Source organism: Falco cherrug, chromosome 3, assembly GCF_023634085.1.
Source record: "Falco cherrug isolate bFalChe1 chromosome 3, bFalChe1.pri, whole genome shotgun sequence".
Lineage (NCBI taxonomy): Eukaryota > Metazoa > Chordata > Aves > Falconiformes > Falconidae > Falco > Falco cherrug.
Genome location: NC_073699.1, coordinates 1,839,643 through 1,854,822, shown reverse-complemented (window position 1 = coordinate 1,854,822; position 15,180 = coordinate 1,839,643). Strand labels below are relative to the sequence as shown.

The following is a 15,180-nucleotide window of genomic DNA, read 5'->3' as shown; positions in this document are numbered from 1 at the left end:
CAAAAAATTCTGGCAGGTACCAGATTACCATGGGTGAACCTTAGCTGGCCATGAGGAAGGAGCTGTTGAGGGGTGCTGCTTCAAGGTGTAAAAGCAAGTTGGCACAGGTTGCTTTGTAGCAGGGCTTGGCTGGTCTTTCCTCCCTAGAAACAAAAGGACTACCACTTTTCCCAGGCTCTAATGTAGCTCGCCTGACTAAACTGAATTTTCATTAACCTGCAGGACAGGTTGAATGATTTTATTGCAGCTGCAACTTAGTATTTCCCCTCTGCACAATTGTTCTGTATTTTCTTTTCCTTCTCAAGATAAAACTTGCTTCAATCCTCTCTTCAACTTTGAGGATATGCAGGAAATCACCCAGCACTTTGCAGTCTGCCATGTGGATGCACCTGGTCAGCAGGATGGAGCACCATCTTTCCAGGCCGGGTGAGTTGTCAGGGAAATGGCCCTCGCTTTCAAAGCTATCCTCTTTCCGGAAAGAGAATCTTGTTCTGCACTTTACATAAAAAGCCCTTGCAGCAAACACAGTAGTTGGCTTTTGAACCGAAATCCTGATACGGTATTTAAGGTACTAGAGCTCTGGGAGCTCTGTTGTGTCGTGCCAGTTTGCAGTAGACTTTGGGGCTGTAATTTTGTGTTTTATCTCAGATAACTTGATAACTTGTAAAGCGGTTCCTTGACAGCTGTCTACATCTATCAATTTAAATATTGAGTTAACCTTGTTTCGTAATGACATCCTGAATACAAATACAAAATTGAATCATTACTGTAAACAAGATGGCCATTATATAGTGGCTAATGCCTTTCCTAAATCCATGGAATTTTATGGCATGGCAGCATGGTAGATGTTGATAAATAGACTTGATAACCTACCTGGAAGATCCAAGCTGGACAGTAGTGATGTACCCTCACAGAATGTCACAGGTAGCTGTGTACTATTGACTGCATGTCATGTAGGATGCTGTAACTCTTGGAAACCTTGTGTACCATGAGCACTGTCTTTGCCAAAATGCCTGTCCCATTTAGGTCAAATGAGAGAGGTGTGCCTTAAGATGTCCCTTGGTAGGAATCATCTTGGTTGAGGAAGGGAGCAGGCAACATGCCCAGGGGAGGATACAAGGCAAGGAATAGTTGTTCTTTAAGAACTAAGTACTAAGGAGCTTATATGTACCCTTATTGCATGAGCCAGTCTTTTTCCCTTCTTAATTTTTAAGCTGGTCTGATGCTGAGGAGGTCACAATGGGCCAGGTTCTCAGCTAGTGTTAACCGCAATGGCCCGGTCGTCTACCAGAGCAGCCTACAAAGCTATTTCAGTCATCCCACTTCGTATTTGTTGGAATCACGAGCCTTTAAGTGTCTTAACCCTCATGTCCTGAACAAGCCTTAACACTGGGGAGTTGTCAGCTGCGTAGGGATCATCATGATATCTCTAGTAAAGGCTGCTGCTTAACAACGTTGCAATGACAGTACAAGAAGCTGTGTTACCTCTCCCAGCCATCCAGCTGGGAGACCAGCATGCTCAAGTCAAGTCACAGCTCTTGAGGCGACGCTAGCCTTTGTCATGACAAGGTTTAGTCTCCCAATGAGAAAATCGAAGAAAATAAAGGAATTTTGCACTGTTTTGGGCATTTTTATTTTGGAGAGTAAACTAGAGAATCATTAGGTGTAATCCTGACTGGAAACAAAGATTTGGATACATCCTAGGCAGACGTTCTCCAACTACTTCAGATGGAATTTTTTCCATGCACTGCTTAGCTGAGATTTTGCTCAGAATTTTATTTCTGCTCTGCTGATGACCAGGAGCATTAACTGACAGCTGCTTTTATTGAACTTCCTCAGCAGCTTCATAGCTCTTCCTATGCCTTCATTTTCTCCATCAATATTGATAGAAACCTATCTTCATTTATCCTTTGTCAAGTGTGTGTACCTGAAAACATACATGCAAATTATTTGCTAGAGATCTGAATCTCATTGCTGTAGTCTGTGATTCTGCAACACAGGGAGACTTTTTTGTGGTGGACCAGAAGTACAAATGTGGTTGGAAACTCAACCCTCAAGTTCAAAGTTTTTCATAGATTAAGTGCTAACTTTTCTTCGAAGAGATTCATTACGGTCTGTTTAGCTCTCAGCTGGACCAAACATCTACCATCCTGTAACTCGCATAAAGTGCCATATAGATTATGTTCATATTTCTGCTAAACAACTTGTGCTTGCTCCTGATTTAACCCCAGGCCATACTGTCAGTGATCTCATAATGAGCACATTTGGTATTAAATCTACAGTGACTGTTGTGTCTCTGAACTATCACAGCCTACTCTACTGGAAGTGCTGTAATAACTCCACGACCTCATATTTTTTGTAGGTACGTGTACCCCTCCATGGATCAGCTGGCCGAAATGCTTCCTGGAATCCTGAAGCAGTTTGGGTGAGTGCAAAATTATTTACTTATTTTCCTGATTCTTCTCTATGCGTGGCACACCGAAAGAGCAGGGCAGAGCAGGTAATCTTGCTGCCCCTGAAGCTTCAGCCTGGCTATCTGGCATTTTGCTTAGTAGAATTACAGTTGCAGTGGTCCTTTGGTTCCTCAGTTGGAGATGGATTGCTTTTGCCTTTGTTTCTGAAAGAGCTTATTTTTTGGCTTCTTTTGAAATGTCTGGTTATTTTTTAAACAGGAAGCAACTTCGAGTGAAATCCCACGTGCCTAATTTAGGGGCTTCCTCCAGTGTTTTCGGTGTTGCCCTTACAGGGGCAGGGCACAGACAATCTGTTCTTCCCACTGTAACAACCCACGTTTTCCTGTGGGGTTGGCAGAACCCCCCCCATGATCCCGCATGAAGAGGCTTACTGTTCCACTCCTGTGGCTTGAGTGTCTTAGGGGGTCACTCCAACCTCCTCCAGAGCCGCCTCTACTACAGAGCGCGGATGCCAGTTTGCCAGTGTCAAAGGACCTTGTGGCAGTGTTCCTCTGTTGTCTACTTGCCACGAGCTTGTGTGTCCTCCCTTAAAGCTTAGCTTTAGCAGGAGATGTACCTTCCCTGCAGGGTGGTGCTCCCGGTACACCATGGAAAGCACAGGCAGGCACCTCCCAGGGGGTTTCAGACCAAGCAGAGAGAACCTGGTGTTCAGGGTTAGGCAGCCTTGGAGAACAGACAGGCTAAACTGCTGGTGGGGCTTTTAATCTCAGACCAGCACCCCAGTTTAGGCATTGTTTAGTTGTTCTAACCAGCAGTTACAGTACCTTGGATCAGTTTAACCCCACTAACTTCTGGAGAGATGTGTTTTTTGAAGTGCCTAATGTGAGGCACAGGGTTGCCAGTTCTGCTCTTGCACTCAAAAAAGTGCTAGGATCATGTTGTCTCCTTGAAAATCAAATTGTTGTGTGCTTACAAAGCCTTGTTTGAATATTGCTAATGAGAATGAAAATGATCCTCAGGTATTTTCCCAAAAGCATTGTATAACCTGTTTTTCTGAGTGGTTTTATCTAGTCTTCCCTTCCATGTATTTTCTAAGACCTTGAAGGCGATGCTTTAAAACCAGTTTCAGTTAATGCAAATATTTGTTTTGTCTCTGCCCTGTTTGGTTATGAAGTTTAAACTTAATCGCCCCAGTGGCTGGATACCATGAGATGTTTCCCTGCCAGCCCCCTGTCAGAGAGAAATCAGCATCCCAGTTGGATAGCTGTACTGGGGAGGGCAGGGGGAGCCTGGGGAAGGGGGGAGCTTTGTATTTAGCCTTCAGATTTCAGGACTGTATCTTTGAAGTTTTTCTGGCAGAGGCTAACCATTTCCTTCCAGGATCAGAACAATGCTGTGGTTGCTCAGTATATTTAAAGAGAAGTGAGAGTTGCCGCTGCCCTGCAATGCATGAGGACCACTGTCCTGCCAGTCTGCCAAAACCAAACCAGCTGCTGCATCAGGCTCCTTTACTGGGGCCAGTGACATTGCTGAGGGCCCAGGGCTTGCCCAAGCTGCAACCCACCCTTCTGCAGATACGCACTGGCATGTGAAAGGGGAAGGCTGCTGATGTGGGTTTGGTTATTGGCAGTGCTCTTACCCACTCACCTCTTCCGTTCTGTTGCTGCGCAGGCTGAAGACCGTTATAGGAATGGGAACTGGAGCCGGTGCCTACATCTTAACCAGATTTGCTGTAAGTTTTGTGGAGCTTCCCTAAAGCAGTGAACCTGATTTCCCTGATGTCTTGTCTGCCCCGTAGCATGCACAGAAATTTCCTGCGCTGCCGTGCCCATTTAAGTAAGCAGTTAGGCTTCTAAGTGAAATACCACAATCTGCGGGATAGCTAATCCAGGAGACCCAGATTTTCCATTTTAAGGCCTGGGCTCTACCCAGTTAATTTGCAGAAGGTTTTTTTAATGGGAGTTCTCTATTTAAACTGAGGGTGGAGAAAAAGTTAAATCTTAATGTTCTCCAGCTGCTCAGTTGAATTGCTTCAATGAAATTTTTTTTCCCATACATATACTTGTTTTGTGCAAGATAAAACTAGACCTACCGCCTTCCTCCCCAGGAGATAATTTGCTAATTTAATTTTTCAGCTGACTGTCAAGTTGCAAAGGAAATGTGATGAATCTTAAATCTTCTCTTTTGCAGTTAAACCATGCGGAGATGGTGGAGGGATTAGTTCTCATTAATGTAAACCCTTGTGCTGAAGGTTGGATGGACTGGGCAGCAACTAAGGTAAACATTTTTAAGTTAAAAGAATAAATCACACTGCGAGCCTGTCAAGCATGAGAAGCTGGGCAAGCTCGTGTGTCAGGCATGGCTGCAGACACAAAATATCCCAGGCTGATTCCTATGGGGTTTATTCTTCCATTTGCAAACACACCTCCTGCAGGGCTGGTGATAAAAATAAGTACTTTGAGGAAACAGATACCCGTGGTATAATGGAGCTACTGGATACTGGCAGTTCTTAAGAGCTAGTAAAGGCTGAGGAAAACCTAGTTTAACCTGGGTGCAGAGTAGCATTGGAAACAACTTCCTTTCAAGTAAACTTCAGGCGTAGTTTAACATTCAGTTCTTTCTTGACCATGGCTTTGTTTACCAGCACAGTCCAAAAGGTGAACAAAAGCACAGAAAAATGTTCAGAGCAACACTCTCCAGGTTTCAATCATCTGAGTCTTCGATGCCAACAAGACTCAGAAAAGGGCATTAGCTGTGGTGACTGTGGACAGATTGTCCCTACAACCAGATTTTTAAGTGAGAATGTTCACATATAAAGAAGTTTCTGTTAGCCGTATTTTTCTGTAGTTAGAAGAAAGATTGCAGTGTGGGAAAACAGGCACTGAGAACTGGTCTCAAAAATCTTCCTGGAATATATATTATATATATATAGTATATATAAATAAGTGTAAATGTTACATTACATGTCACTCAGATTTAACCTGTTAAGATACTTTTCAGGCTAAACTGATGAAAGGCACTTTGTATCATTCAGGGCCATGTTTAAGTGAATGGTAAACACTGAGTACAAAAATTAGCATGTCATCTTTTAACTACCCACATAGTCAAACCTATTGTGAGTGTCTAGGGTGATACTAAATGTAATGATAACCTTGTAATACTAAGAGAAACTTGCTAAGGTGGGATGTAACATTTTTTTAAGGCTTATTTTTTAAAAAAAATTTTGCATAGCAGTTTATTTTGCTAAGTTTGATATGGAAGTATATTTAGTAACTACTCTACATTGGGATGTACCAGCTGACCCATTTTGATTATCTCACCCAGTGTCTCACTGTAATTAAATTCTTCCATATCTGTGCCTCTGTCTTCCACCTGTCAAGTATTGCTGACCTTGAGAGTACAGCAGGTGCCCTGTATCCTTCTGTCCATCCAAAACAAGTGCACATACCCTGGGACGTGAGCTTTAGGTACCAGCTCCAGCATATTGTCAGTGTGGGTTGTTAGGGAGCAAGTTGAGCAGTGAGGTTAGATAACACCAGTCTGGCTGGGTTGCTTGGTGTTCTTGCAGGGAGTGGTTCCGTAATATACCTGTGCCACTGGTAGTGTGTTCCCTATATAACTGCATTAATAAAGACATCTTGTGAGAATGACTTAAACAAAACCAGCACCTAATAGTGTTTCAGTTGGGCTGAGGGGAAAAAAACAATCAATCCAGGATACTGTGCATATGAGGACAGCAGAGAAACATCCATGGGTCCACTTATGGGTAATTGAAAGGTTTCAATTGTTCAGGGGTTGTTTTAATACCAGCTACTTAAATAATCTTGCTGTTCAGATTTCAGGTTGGACAAATGCTTTACCAGACATGGTCATTTCACATCTTTTTGGAAAGGTAGGTATGTTGAAGAGATTAGTCTGATGTGTTCAGTCATCTGTACTTACCTCCTGGGGCTGGGGAGAGGGGGAAGCCTTCACCTAAACAGTAAAGTATAAAGTTAAACTGAGATAGGATTCACGCTTGTGTGCCTGGTATTTTGGAGGTGGTACGCTGCCATGGGGCTTGCTGTGTCCTGGCGACTCAAGTGCATCTCGGTCATGACAGCTCCAGTAGGGGCAGCTCCCTGTTCGAACAGCCAACACCGAAACATGAGTATAAGCATCATAGGTGCCCCTGTTCTGAGCAGAATTACCCCACAGATACATATTTGGTTTTTTAATACCATAATATACTTGTAACTGAGAAAGCTGGTTTTTAGTACTAATGGTGCTCTTCAGCGCAAGCCTACTTTAATAGAAAGCGCTATACTGTTTTCTGAGGCTGCATTTATTAACAGTTTCAAGTACAGCAAAGTAATGGAAAACTTCATTCTAGCGGAACAAGGAACTAGTCTATAAAGAGTTTAGAACCAAACTTTGAAAATGTTAGTGATTGAAGTCCTTGAAGCTTAGTTATTTACCATTGTGAAACTGAGCTCCACATCACATGTGTTTGTAAGCTTTCAACATTTGCTTTAGCCTGGAAACATTTATTGAGGCTTCTTACCCTGAGCCTTTTTTTTGTTTTTAAAACCTCACACTTGCATGACTGTAACCATCAGCACCACAACGACGTGCTTTGCAATTGTAAGATCCTGTCATTACAACATACTGAAGTTTTAAAGTGAAAAACATGGTACTGCAGTCAGAGGCTAACATTGATCCTGGGTGATGCCACTGGGTGCTAGAAGTTGTCCCTTCCTTAAAGGTGCACTCCTGTTGTGTAGATACGAGTCTGATAGATGACTGCTGTGTCATGTCTTCAGATCCTTTCAGAAATAGCCCCTATTCTGAATGATTCTGTCTCCACTGTAGGAAGAGATTCACAGCAACCATGACCTGATCCATACTTATCGTCAGCATATTATTAATGATATGAATCAAACCAACCTTCATCTCTTTGTCAACTCTTACAACAGGTAAATACATTTACCTGATTTCTAACTGGAAACTGTTTTAAGAGACTGTCAAGCTCTTAGAGATGGCGTTACTTGTGTGGCGGAATTCTTTGCGTTCCCCCCCAATATAAAGTTCTCCTTGACTATGCGTGTAGGGATCTCAGGTGGTTTGCTTATGGGAGAAGGACTTTGTGCATTTGTGGGGAGAAAGATGGTACAGTGGGACTGAACTAAGGCATTGATACTTCAGGCTAAGAGCAGTTCTTCCTCAGTTGTGGAGATGTATCAGATTAACATATGTGAAAGTGCTGTCTATAGACTAGAAGGATGTGGAAGTATCTGTAAAATTTCAGTGTATCAAGAGCCTTATCCTCTACATTTTATTTTTTTTTGTTTTTGTTTAGTCGGCGAGACCTAGAAATTGAGCGCCCTGTTCCTGGAATAAATGTTGTCACCCTTCAGTAAGTATCTTATTTCCTACCAGTTCACCTGTACATGATGTGAGCTAAGAGGTGTGATCGGTAGGCGCATTGCGTATGCATGGCAGAGCTGCTGCTGAATGTGCTTACGTGCTAGAAAAGGATCTCGTAACTTCTTGTAGGAGATAAGAGGTTACTGCAAGTCAGGGGCCACCATTAGGAAGACTTCCCCTCTTCAGATTTCACAATCATATCAGCTGAAGGGGAAAGTTTAAGTAGTTCCTGTCACTGTGTATCTGTAGTCTTGGGCTTACAGAATAAGTATGTGAAAAGTAGATGTACTTACCTTCATCCAGAAATACTTTGTAGTTAACGGATACTACAGCTCTGGATACACTTGAGCTGTGCCTATGCAACCAAAAAATCTCAACCCAAAACTATTAAAAAAAACCAACCAAACAAAAAACGTTCAGGGAGATGGAGCAAGTGTGAGAATGGCCATGTGCCAGATCTCCTGCTAATAGCTTTTTACTTAGGCTGCAACTTGTGCAGTGTAACACTTGTCAAGTCTTTCTCTGCTGATCTGCTGGTGCTTGCACACAGGGGACTTGGGGAATCTGCTCCTCTGCCAGTCTGGTTGAAATTGGATGGACAAGTCAAAAAGTCGGAGCTCAGAAGCCTGGGAGGGGGAGGGGATGAGACTTTGATGCTGATACCCACATTCAATTTCTTATAAAACAAGGAATAAGAGCACTAGGAAGGGCTGATGGGCTGGTGGGGAAAAGGACAGGTTCTCGGGCAAGCTATCAGAGCATGTCAGTAGATCTGCAGCTAATACACTGGGTTTGATGTGTATTTAAGGTGTCAGGAGTAAAAACACAACCAATTTCACACACGTAACTGTCTCATTCTTCCAGTGACACAAAATGCAGGTTAGGGCAAGTCCAGGCCAGGTCAGAGAGATAATACGACTGCTTCTGTGTCCTTCCTTGCAGATGCCCTGTCCTCTTGGTGGTTGGTGACAGCTCACCGGCGGTGGATGCGGTGGTGTGTATCTCGAGGCGCGTTGCTGCCGTGCAGAGGGGCAGGCGAGCCAAGAAGCTGTGTGAGGCCGGCAGAGCTCACGCCCGCGCAGCAACCTCGCTGGCTATCGATTCAGCCCAGCTGGCTCTCCTCTTTCAGACCGCGGGAGAGCTGCCATTAATTCCTCACTGCTTGTCCCCTCTGTCTGATCACCATTATTTAATAGCTGCTGCATTAGGAACAATCGCCACAGCAGTTCCAGTGAACCACAAATACTTTCCTTTAGAGAGGAATCTGCTGCTGGTATTTTAACTTGTTCTCTGGTGTTGGAGCTGTGCCCTGGGTCACTGTGGAAGCGAAGAGCTTCTTTTTGACCATTATAACTCTCCCCAGATGACTGGATGACTTCAAATGTTGTGCCTCAATGGGCATGCCCAGTCTACTGGCCTGTGGCCATATGGCTGCTCACCACTTGGGATGCTACCAGATGACCCCAAATCACAAGATAAACAACACTTGTTGCCACTGGAGGCCCAGAAACAGATTTAAAAAATCTCTTTAATTCCCAGCTAATGGGTTGGTGTTTACATGGGAAAGAATACAGTCAGAAATGTGAACTGACCTACTCGGGTTTAAGGATGTATATACTTATACATAGAATCTTTATACAAAAGCCCACAATACTCGATTTAGTCTGTTTTAAGTGAGAAAACAAGGTATTTAATCTGTTCTCATCCAGCAATTCATAATTAGTTATGTATAATGCTTTACACTGCTGTTCTTTAATACAGGTTGAATGCAATTCAAAGCTGGACCCGACAAGGACCACACTTCTGAAGGTAATAACAAAAGCTGTTCTTTTAAAATAAACACTGCACTCATTTAAAATCAGCTGGCTTAACTGAAAAAGCAGAGCAATGTGCTGCAGTACAGATAACACAGTGAGAATGCGGTTCTGATGTGGAAAGGCAGTTCCTTCAGGGTGAGAGTATTTTAGTGGGATAAATGAGCCTGGGGGCTTCTTGTCAAGGTAACAACAGGGAATTTCTCAGCTCCTCCATTTTAAAACACTGGGGGTGAGACCTGAAATGCTCAGTATTTCACATACCCATAATGAATTTGACTGGAGCTGGCAAAATTGATTTCGAGGTATTTTGAAAGGTTTACAAAAAGCCATCAGCAGAGTGGAATTGCAAACCAACTCGTTCTGGTCCTGTGCTTGCCTGTCCCTCAGCAGCAGTGTCAGGTGGACAGACGGCTATCAGCCACAGCTGTGTCATCTTGCCTTTTGTCAGGGCACAGTCCAGGACATCTTATGATTGGAAATTACTTGTTCTGTTTTTCCAAAAAGTTGATAAAATGCACTTCCAAACAACAAAATGACATGCAAAGGTTTTGGCTGATACATGGCATCGAGAGTATGGGTGCAGTCTTCAGCTCGTTGCTGGTGAGGTGGAATGAATGCAACAGCATACAAGTAGTGAAACCAGTTTGGTCATAATCCTGCTGGGATCCTTGACTGCATCTTTCGTTATTGAACTGGCCTGTAAAAATTATAATAAACAATGATTTTCTTATTTTTAAATGCTTTTTCCTCCTAACATTGAGGAGTTAGTTACACTGCTAAACCACCACGTGGACATGGCGGACCCACCCTAAGAAAAAAAAATCTGAACGCTATCTTTGATCCTGTGTTGGTGGCCGGCCTTTGCTCAGTCCAGGGGTAATCCTGCCGCAGGCCTGTTTTGCTGCTAAGTAATCCTAGATAGGATTTGGGGTTTCCTGTAATTTACAGCTCCACTGTTTTCTGCTTGTGGTGTGCCTTGGAACAGGACTGTTTTTGTTGGGTTGACTTTGAGGGGTGGAGTGGCAGGAAAAATGAAGTGCTCCAAAAATACTGCATGCACTCAAGATAGCTTTTCTAATTTGGCTTTCCCTGCTTCCCTTGGCAAGTCAGGCTGATGCTTGCCATCCGCAATCTCAGCAAACCATTTTTCCCTCTCACCTCTGAGGTTTAGGTGTTTGTTCTCTCTCCCCCGTTTGTTACTCAGGTCAATACAAAGTCACGTTATTGTAATTCAGAGTCAAACGTGTAACCGGGACTAATAGGCTAGTTTCTAAGAAACGGTAATCACAGCCTAGCAAAAAACATTCATTTGTAGTTCCAAACGATGCTTTGCCTGAGGGTCAAGACACTTTGGGGTTTTCTGGGGTGCAGTCATATCTTTTATAAACATTGGACTGCTTGCTTTGATGCATTCGTCTACACGGTATGCTAGTCGCGCAACAAAAGAAATGTTTTTCTGCCAGATAGCTAAAAAGGTCATTATAATATGTCCTGAGCATAAATTAGTTCCTCTGGCATTATGCTAACAGGCTGTTCTCATCCCCATTTCAGATGGCTGACTGTGGTGGGCTTCCTCAAGTTTCCCAGGTAGGATCTGGCTGACGGAAACTCTCCTAATCCTGTTCTGCCGCGTGTCAGACTGCAACAAATGGGTGTTTTTCTGTAGGGTACTTGCTGTTCCCAAATGTCAGCCAAAAGGATGGTTATGATTTCATGAGTAATGATGTCAGTCGGTCATCTGAGCTTTCTTTTTTCTTTAAAGAGCAATGAAGCGCAAAATTAAGGTTGGGAGGGGATATTATTTCCACTAATTAAGTCTTAACCAAGTAAAGGTCTGAGGTAGGAATGCGGAGGTATTATTTTATGCCTATCTACTAAGCTAACATGGATAAAGGCTTGAGGCACTAGTGTTTTAAAAACATATTCTTAATTGGGCTATTTATAGTATAGATCAGGAAAGTGGGAGGCAGGAAATAAGTGCTATGTTCTTGCATACACTGACTCGACTCCACTGAGAATGAACTGGAATTTCTGAAATATATATAAGCATAAATTCCATGGCTGCTAATAAAACCGGGCTGGGAAAGTTAAAATTTACCTATGCTGTAGTGTTGCTTCGCTAAAAGAGCTGACCTGTAAATCGGCTTCAGAATGTGACCTAACATCTAAATGGATTTCTAAGCAACGGAATGTGGTGTTTGAAAACTGAAGGAAGAAGCTGAATTTGTTATTACCTTCAGCTGAGGAGTCCCTGTACAGGCAGCGTGTGCTCCAACAGTGGGAGGGGTGAAAAGGCTTTTTTTACAGCCACACAGGACTATGTGTGCATTGCTTCTGTTATACAGAGTCCATTCTTTGCACTGATTCTGATAGAATTATTCAAAAAAATACAGGCGATGCTGGCATGCCCAGTAATTGGGGTTGTGAGGGTTATTTGGCCCCTGCGTCAGCGGCAGGGAGTGTCTCATTGCAAGGATGTCAGTCACAGGCAGTTACGCTTGCGTATTCCTGCTAGGCATTTCCACCCTCTAAACATAACGCAGCTCTGACTAGCTGAATCTGTCCTCTGCTGACTGGGAAATGCTCAGTTACTGACCCTGTATGAACTGCTCGTGTATTTTGTAAGGCCAGTTGTTTTACTTTGGCTCACCTGCCTCAGTAACTGCGCAAGCAAAGTTTGGGCCAGGCTTTAGACCACATGTAGTCGCTTCTCTGGAAATCTCATTCTCAAACACTTGTGTCCATTTGGTAAAATAACGGGGCAGGGGAGCAGACTAGGGAGGAGAATGGTGGAATTCTCTCATGTAAATGAAATTTTCAGATATTCCGTAGAACCCAGAGAATATTTAAAATACCCCTGTTGAGATAGGGCATCCATGGCATCTATAATAGTGTCATGTAATTAACTTCCTGAGCCCTGCGTACAATAATACTCTTTCTTTTGCAGCCTGCCAAGCTTGCAGAAGCTTTCAAATACTTTGTTCAGGGAATGGGATACAGTAAGTATTGGGTTTATGGAATCGTTCACCTTGCTACCAAAGTTTGTTGGGTGTCTAAGCACCCAGAGCATCCCCTCGTCCCAGTCACGTGATCCTTTCCCTGTTGTATATGCATTTGCAAGGGAAAATAAAACACCTGGGGTGTATGGGCAAAGGGGTTTCTGTTCAAATCACATAGTAGAGGGCTTTGTAGGCAGCCTACATGCACAGATGCCTGCTTTACTTGATATTTTTAAGGTCGATATTGATAATGGTATCCCCTTGTTGCATCCCAGGATACGAGTCATATACTGCACACATTTAAAACCTTTTTAGTTCATAGACTTTGATTTGTAGCTGTTTATTCCTCATGTATGTGCTTCTGACAACTGCTGTTGTGTAGATGCATTGCTAGCCTGGGCTGCCAGCAAGGGTGAAACATCTGAAGGAGGTCTGAGTGTTGAGTTTTCCTCTGGGTTGTTGCAGCCACAGCAACGTGCCATAAAGCTCTGTCTTGAATCCCTCGGCCCTGGCCACCAATTTTGCCTTAGTAGTTTGGGCTCCTTAACTGTATGTCTGGAGCAGTGGTGGTACTTCTGCACATGGAGATACCATGAAAAGTATATATTCCACCTTGAAGGCTTCTCCAAGGGTGGTTAAGGCTGGAGAGGAAGGCAAGGGCTTCCTTCCAAGACCATGAAGCAAGTCATTAATGAAAGCCACTTCTTCCAGTCCCCTCTGCTAGCATGACCAGGCTGATGAGGTCCCGCACTGCTTCTGGCTCCAGCGTAACCTCTTTGGAAGGACAAAGGAGCCGGTCTCACACTGGGGAAGGCACGAGGAGCCGGTCTCACACTGGGGAAGGCACGAGGAGCCGGTCTCACACCGGGGATGGTGCCAGGAACCGCTCCCACACAGACACACGCATCGAGCTGACGCCGAACTCGGCAAGCAACACTGAACAATCAAGCCCCAAGTCCATGGAAGTGTCCTGTTAGGTGGCTGTGGGAGGTTTAAAACTGGTCACAGTGTGAAAAAGTAATGGAATGCCCCCTGTGTATCACAAAAACATAACTGGTATTAATCTCAAGCTATTCTGTAGGATGAACTCTGTTCACCAGGGTCTGACAGGGACCAAAGAAAAGCATCTCATTTGCTCTATCGTTATTCTTGTAACTCAGACAGTTGCTGCTATTGTGCCCTCCTTCAATGGATGCCAAATTCTAAAGGATACTTGCCAAAAGCTCATGTGGTTGTAAACACTTCAGAGTCAAACCAGACTTGCTTAATATCCTCCTTTAAAATCAAAGCTGTTATGTGCCCCTTTATCTCTTACTCTCTTGAAGTAAACTGACACAATTTGAGATGAGTTTCAAAGAGGGGGAGAAAATAAATCACTATTATGGATGGCTTTTAAAAAAGGAAACAAATGTGTTATGGCCTCATGTTGAAGCTGGAGTTGAATTCATTGTATATAGCTTGACTTCAAATGATAGAGAAGTTAATGTATTGTGCATTTATAGGCCTTCTAATTCATTAGTATTCAAGCCTGTTTTCCTATGTACAGTAATATACTACTAAAATAGGCGATTTTAATGTGACTTTGAGACGAACTAAATCTTTAAGCTTTTTTATTTCACTTTTTTGAGATTTAGTTGCTGTCTTCCTTTCCTCCCCCCCCCCCCCCCCTAAAACCCACTTACCCTAATGAGGACAGGATTTAAATTTAATAAGCGAGGTAGCATTTCTTGCTGGGTATCTTGGGCCAGAGGGTTTACCATACTGCAGAAGTTGGTGTAGTTGTAACAAGCAGGGTAGCCGTACATGCCAGCAAAGCAGAAACAGCTTGATTTTTCCCTTCAGACAGCTTCTTCTCTTTGCACCTCAAGTTTTTGTGTCCAGCACAATTGTGATAAATTTGGAATTCTGTAAGCAAAGCCAGATCCAGCTGTTCTTTGTCAGGAGAGATGAATAACTGTGGGATGGCATGTAATTAGATACTGTACATTCAACTGCCACTAATTGCTAGATTTGAAACTCTGATGAGATCTCACTGGTGCTGATAAGTGTATTCCACAATAGTGGAGCAGCAACACTGTATCTGTGAAATACAGTGTTTAATGACTGCATAAATGTAACAATCTGCTGGTTCTGCATCTTTATGTAGGCTCCTGATACCTTGGGCTACTTTCTTTGATGCTAGTGGCTTGATACCTTTCTGCCAGTCAGATTTTCACAGTTAGATGTTTGTAGGTAGTGGGACAGGATTTTCTGAGCTCCAGTATGTACCTGCTGCATTGCAGCCCTCACACAAACAAGAAAACTCAAATGCTGAGCAGTTAAAATAGCAAATGTTAATACTTTGGGATTGCTTGTTCAGAAGAACACCATTTAGGTTACTTTATATTGACTAACTTCAGCTCTTGTGTAGAATATCCATAACAGCTTGTGGGAAGAACAGACAATTTCCAGAAAGAATAAAGCTATTGTGTAAAGTCTATCAAGAAAAGTTTCTTAATGAAGTATTTGTATTTATTTCGAAACAAATAAATTTGTAACTTTGCA

General features: G+C 43.2%; 1 protein-coding gene across 3 annotated transcripts in view; it reads left to right on the top strand.

Moving 5' to 3' along the window:
- Positions 1-15,180, top strand: part of NDRG1 (N-myc downstream regulated 1) — a 74,482-nt gene extending 59,302 nt beyond the window's left edge. For all 3 annotated transcript variants that reach the window (XM_055704430.1, XM_055704431.1, XM_027808130.2), the window contains 12 exons: positions 306-426; positions 2,363-2,425; positions 4,086-4,146; positions 4,605-4,691; positions 6,250-6,306; positions 7,266-7,369; positions 7,753-7,809; positions 8,763-8,814; positions 9,582-9,629; positions 11,189-11,224; positions 12,585-12,636; positions 13,348-15,180. In XM_055704430.1, the coding sequence (XP_055560405.1) occupies positions 306-426; positions 2,363-2,425; positions 4,086-4,146; positions 4,605-4,691; positions 6,250-6,306; positions 7,266-7,369; positions 7,753-7,809; positions 8,763-8,814; positions 9,582-9,629; positions 11,189-11,224; positions 12,585-12,636; positions 13,348-13,613 (1,004 nt within the window). In that variant the 3' untranslated portion in view covers positions 13,614-15,180. The remainder of the gene's footprint in view (positions 1-305; positions 427-2,362; positions 2,426-4,085; positions 4,147-4,604; positions 4,692-6,249; positions 6,307-7,265; positions 7,370-7,752; positions 7,810-8,762; positions 8,815-9,581; positions 9,630-11,188; positions 11,225-12,584; positions 12,637-13,347) is intronic.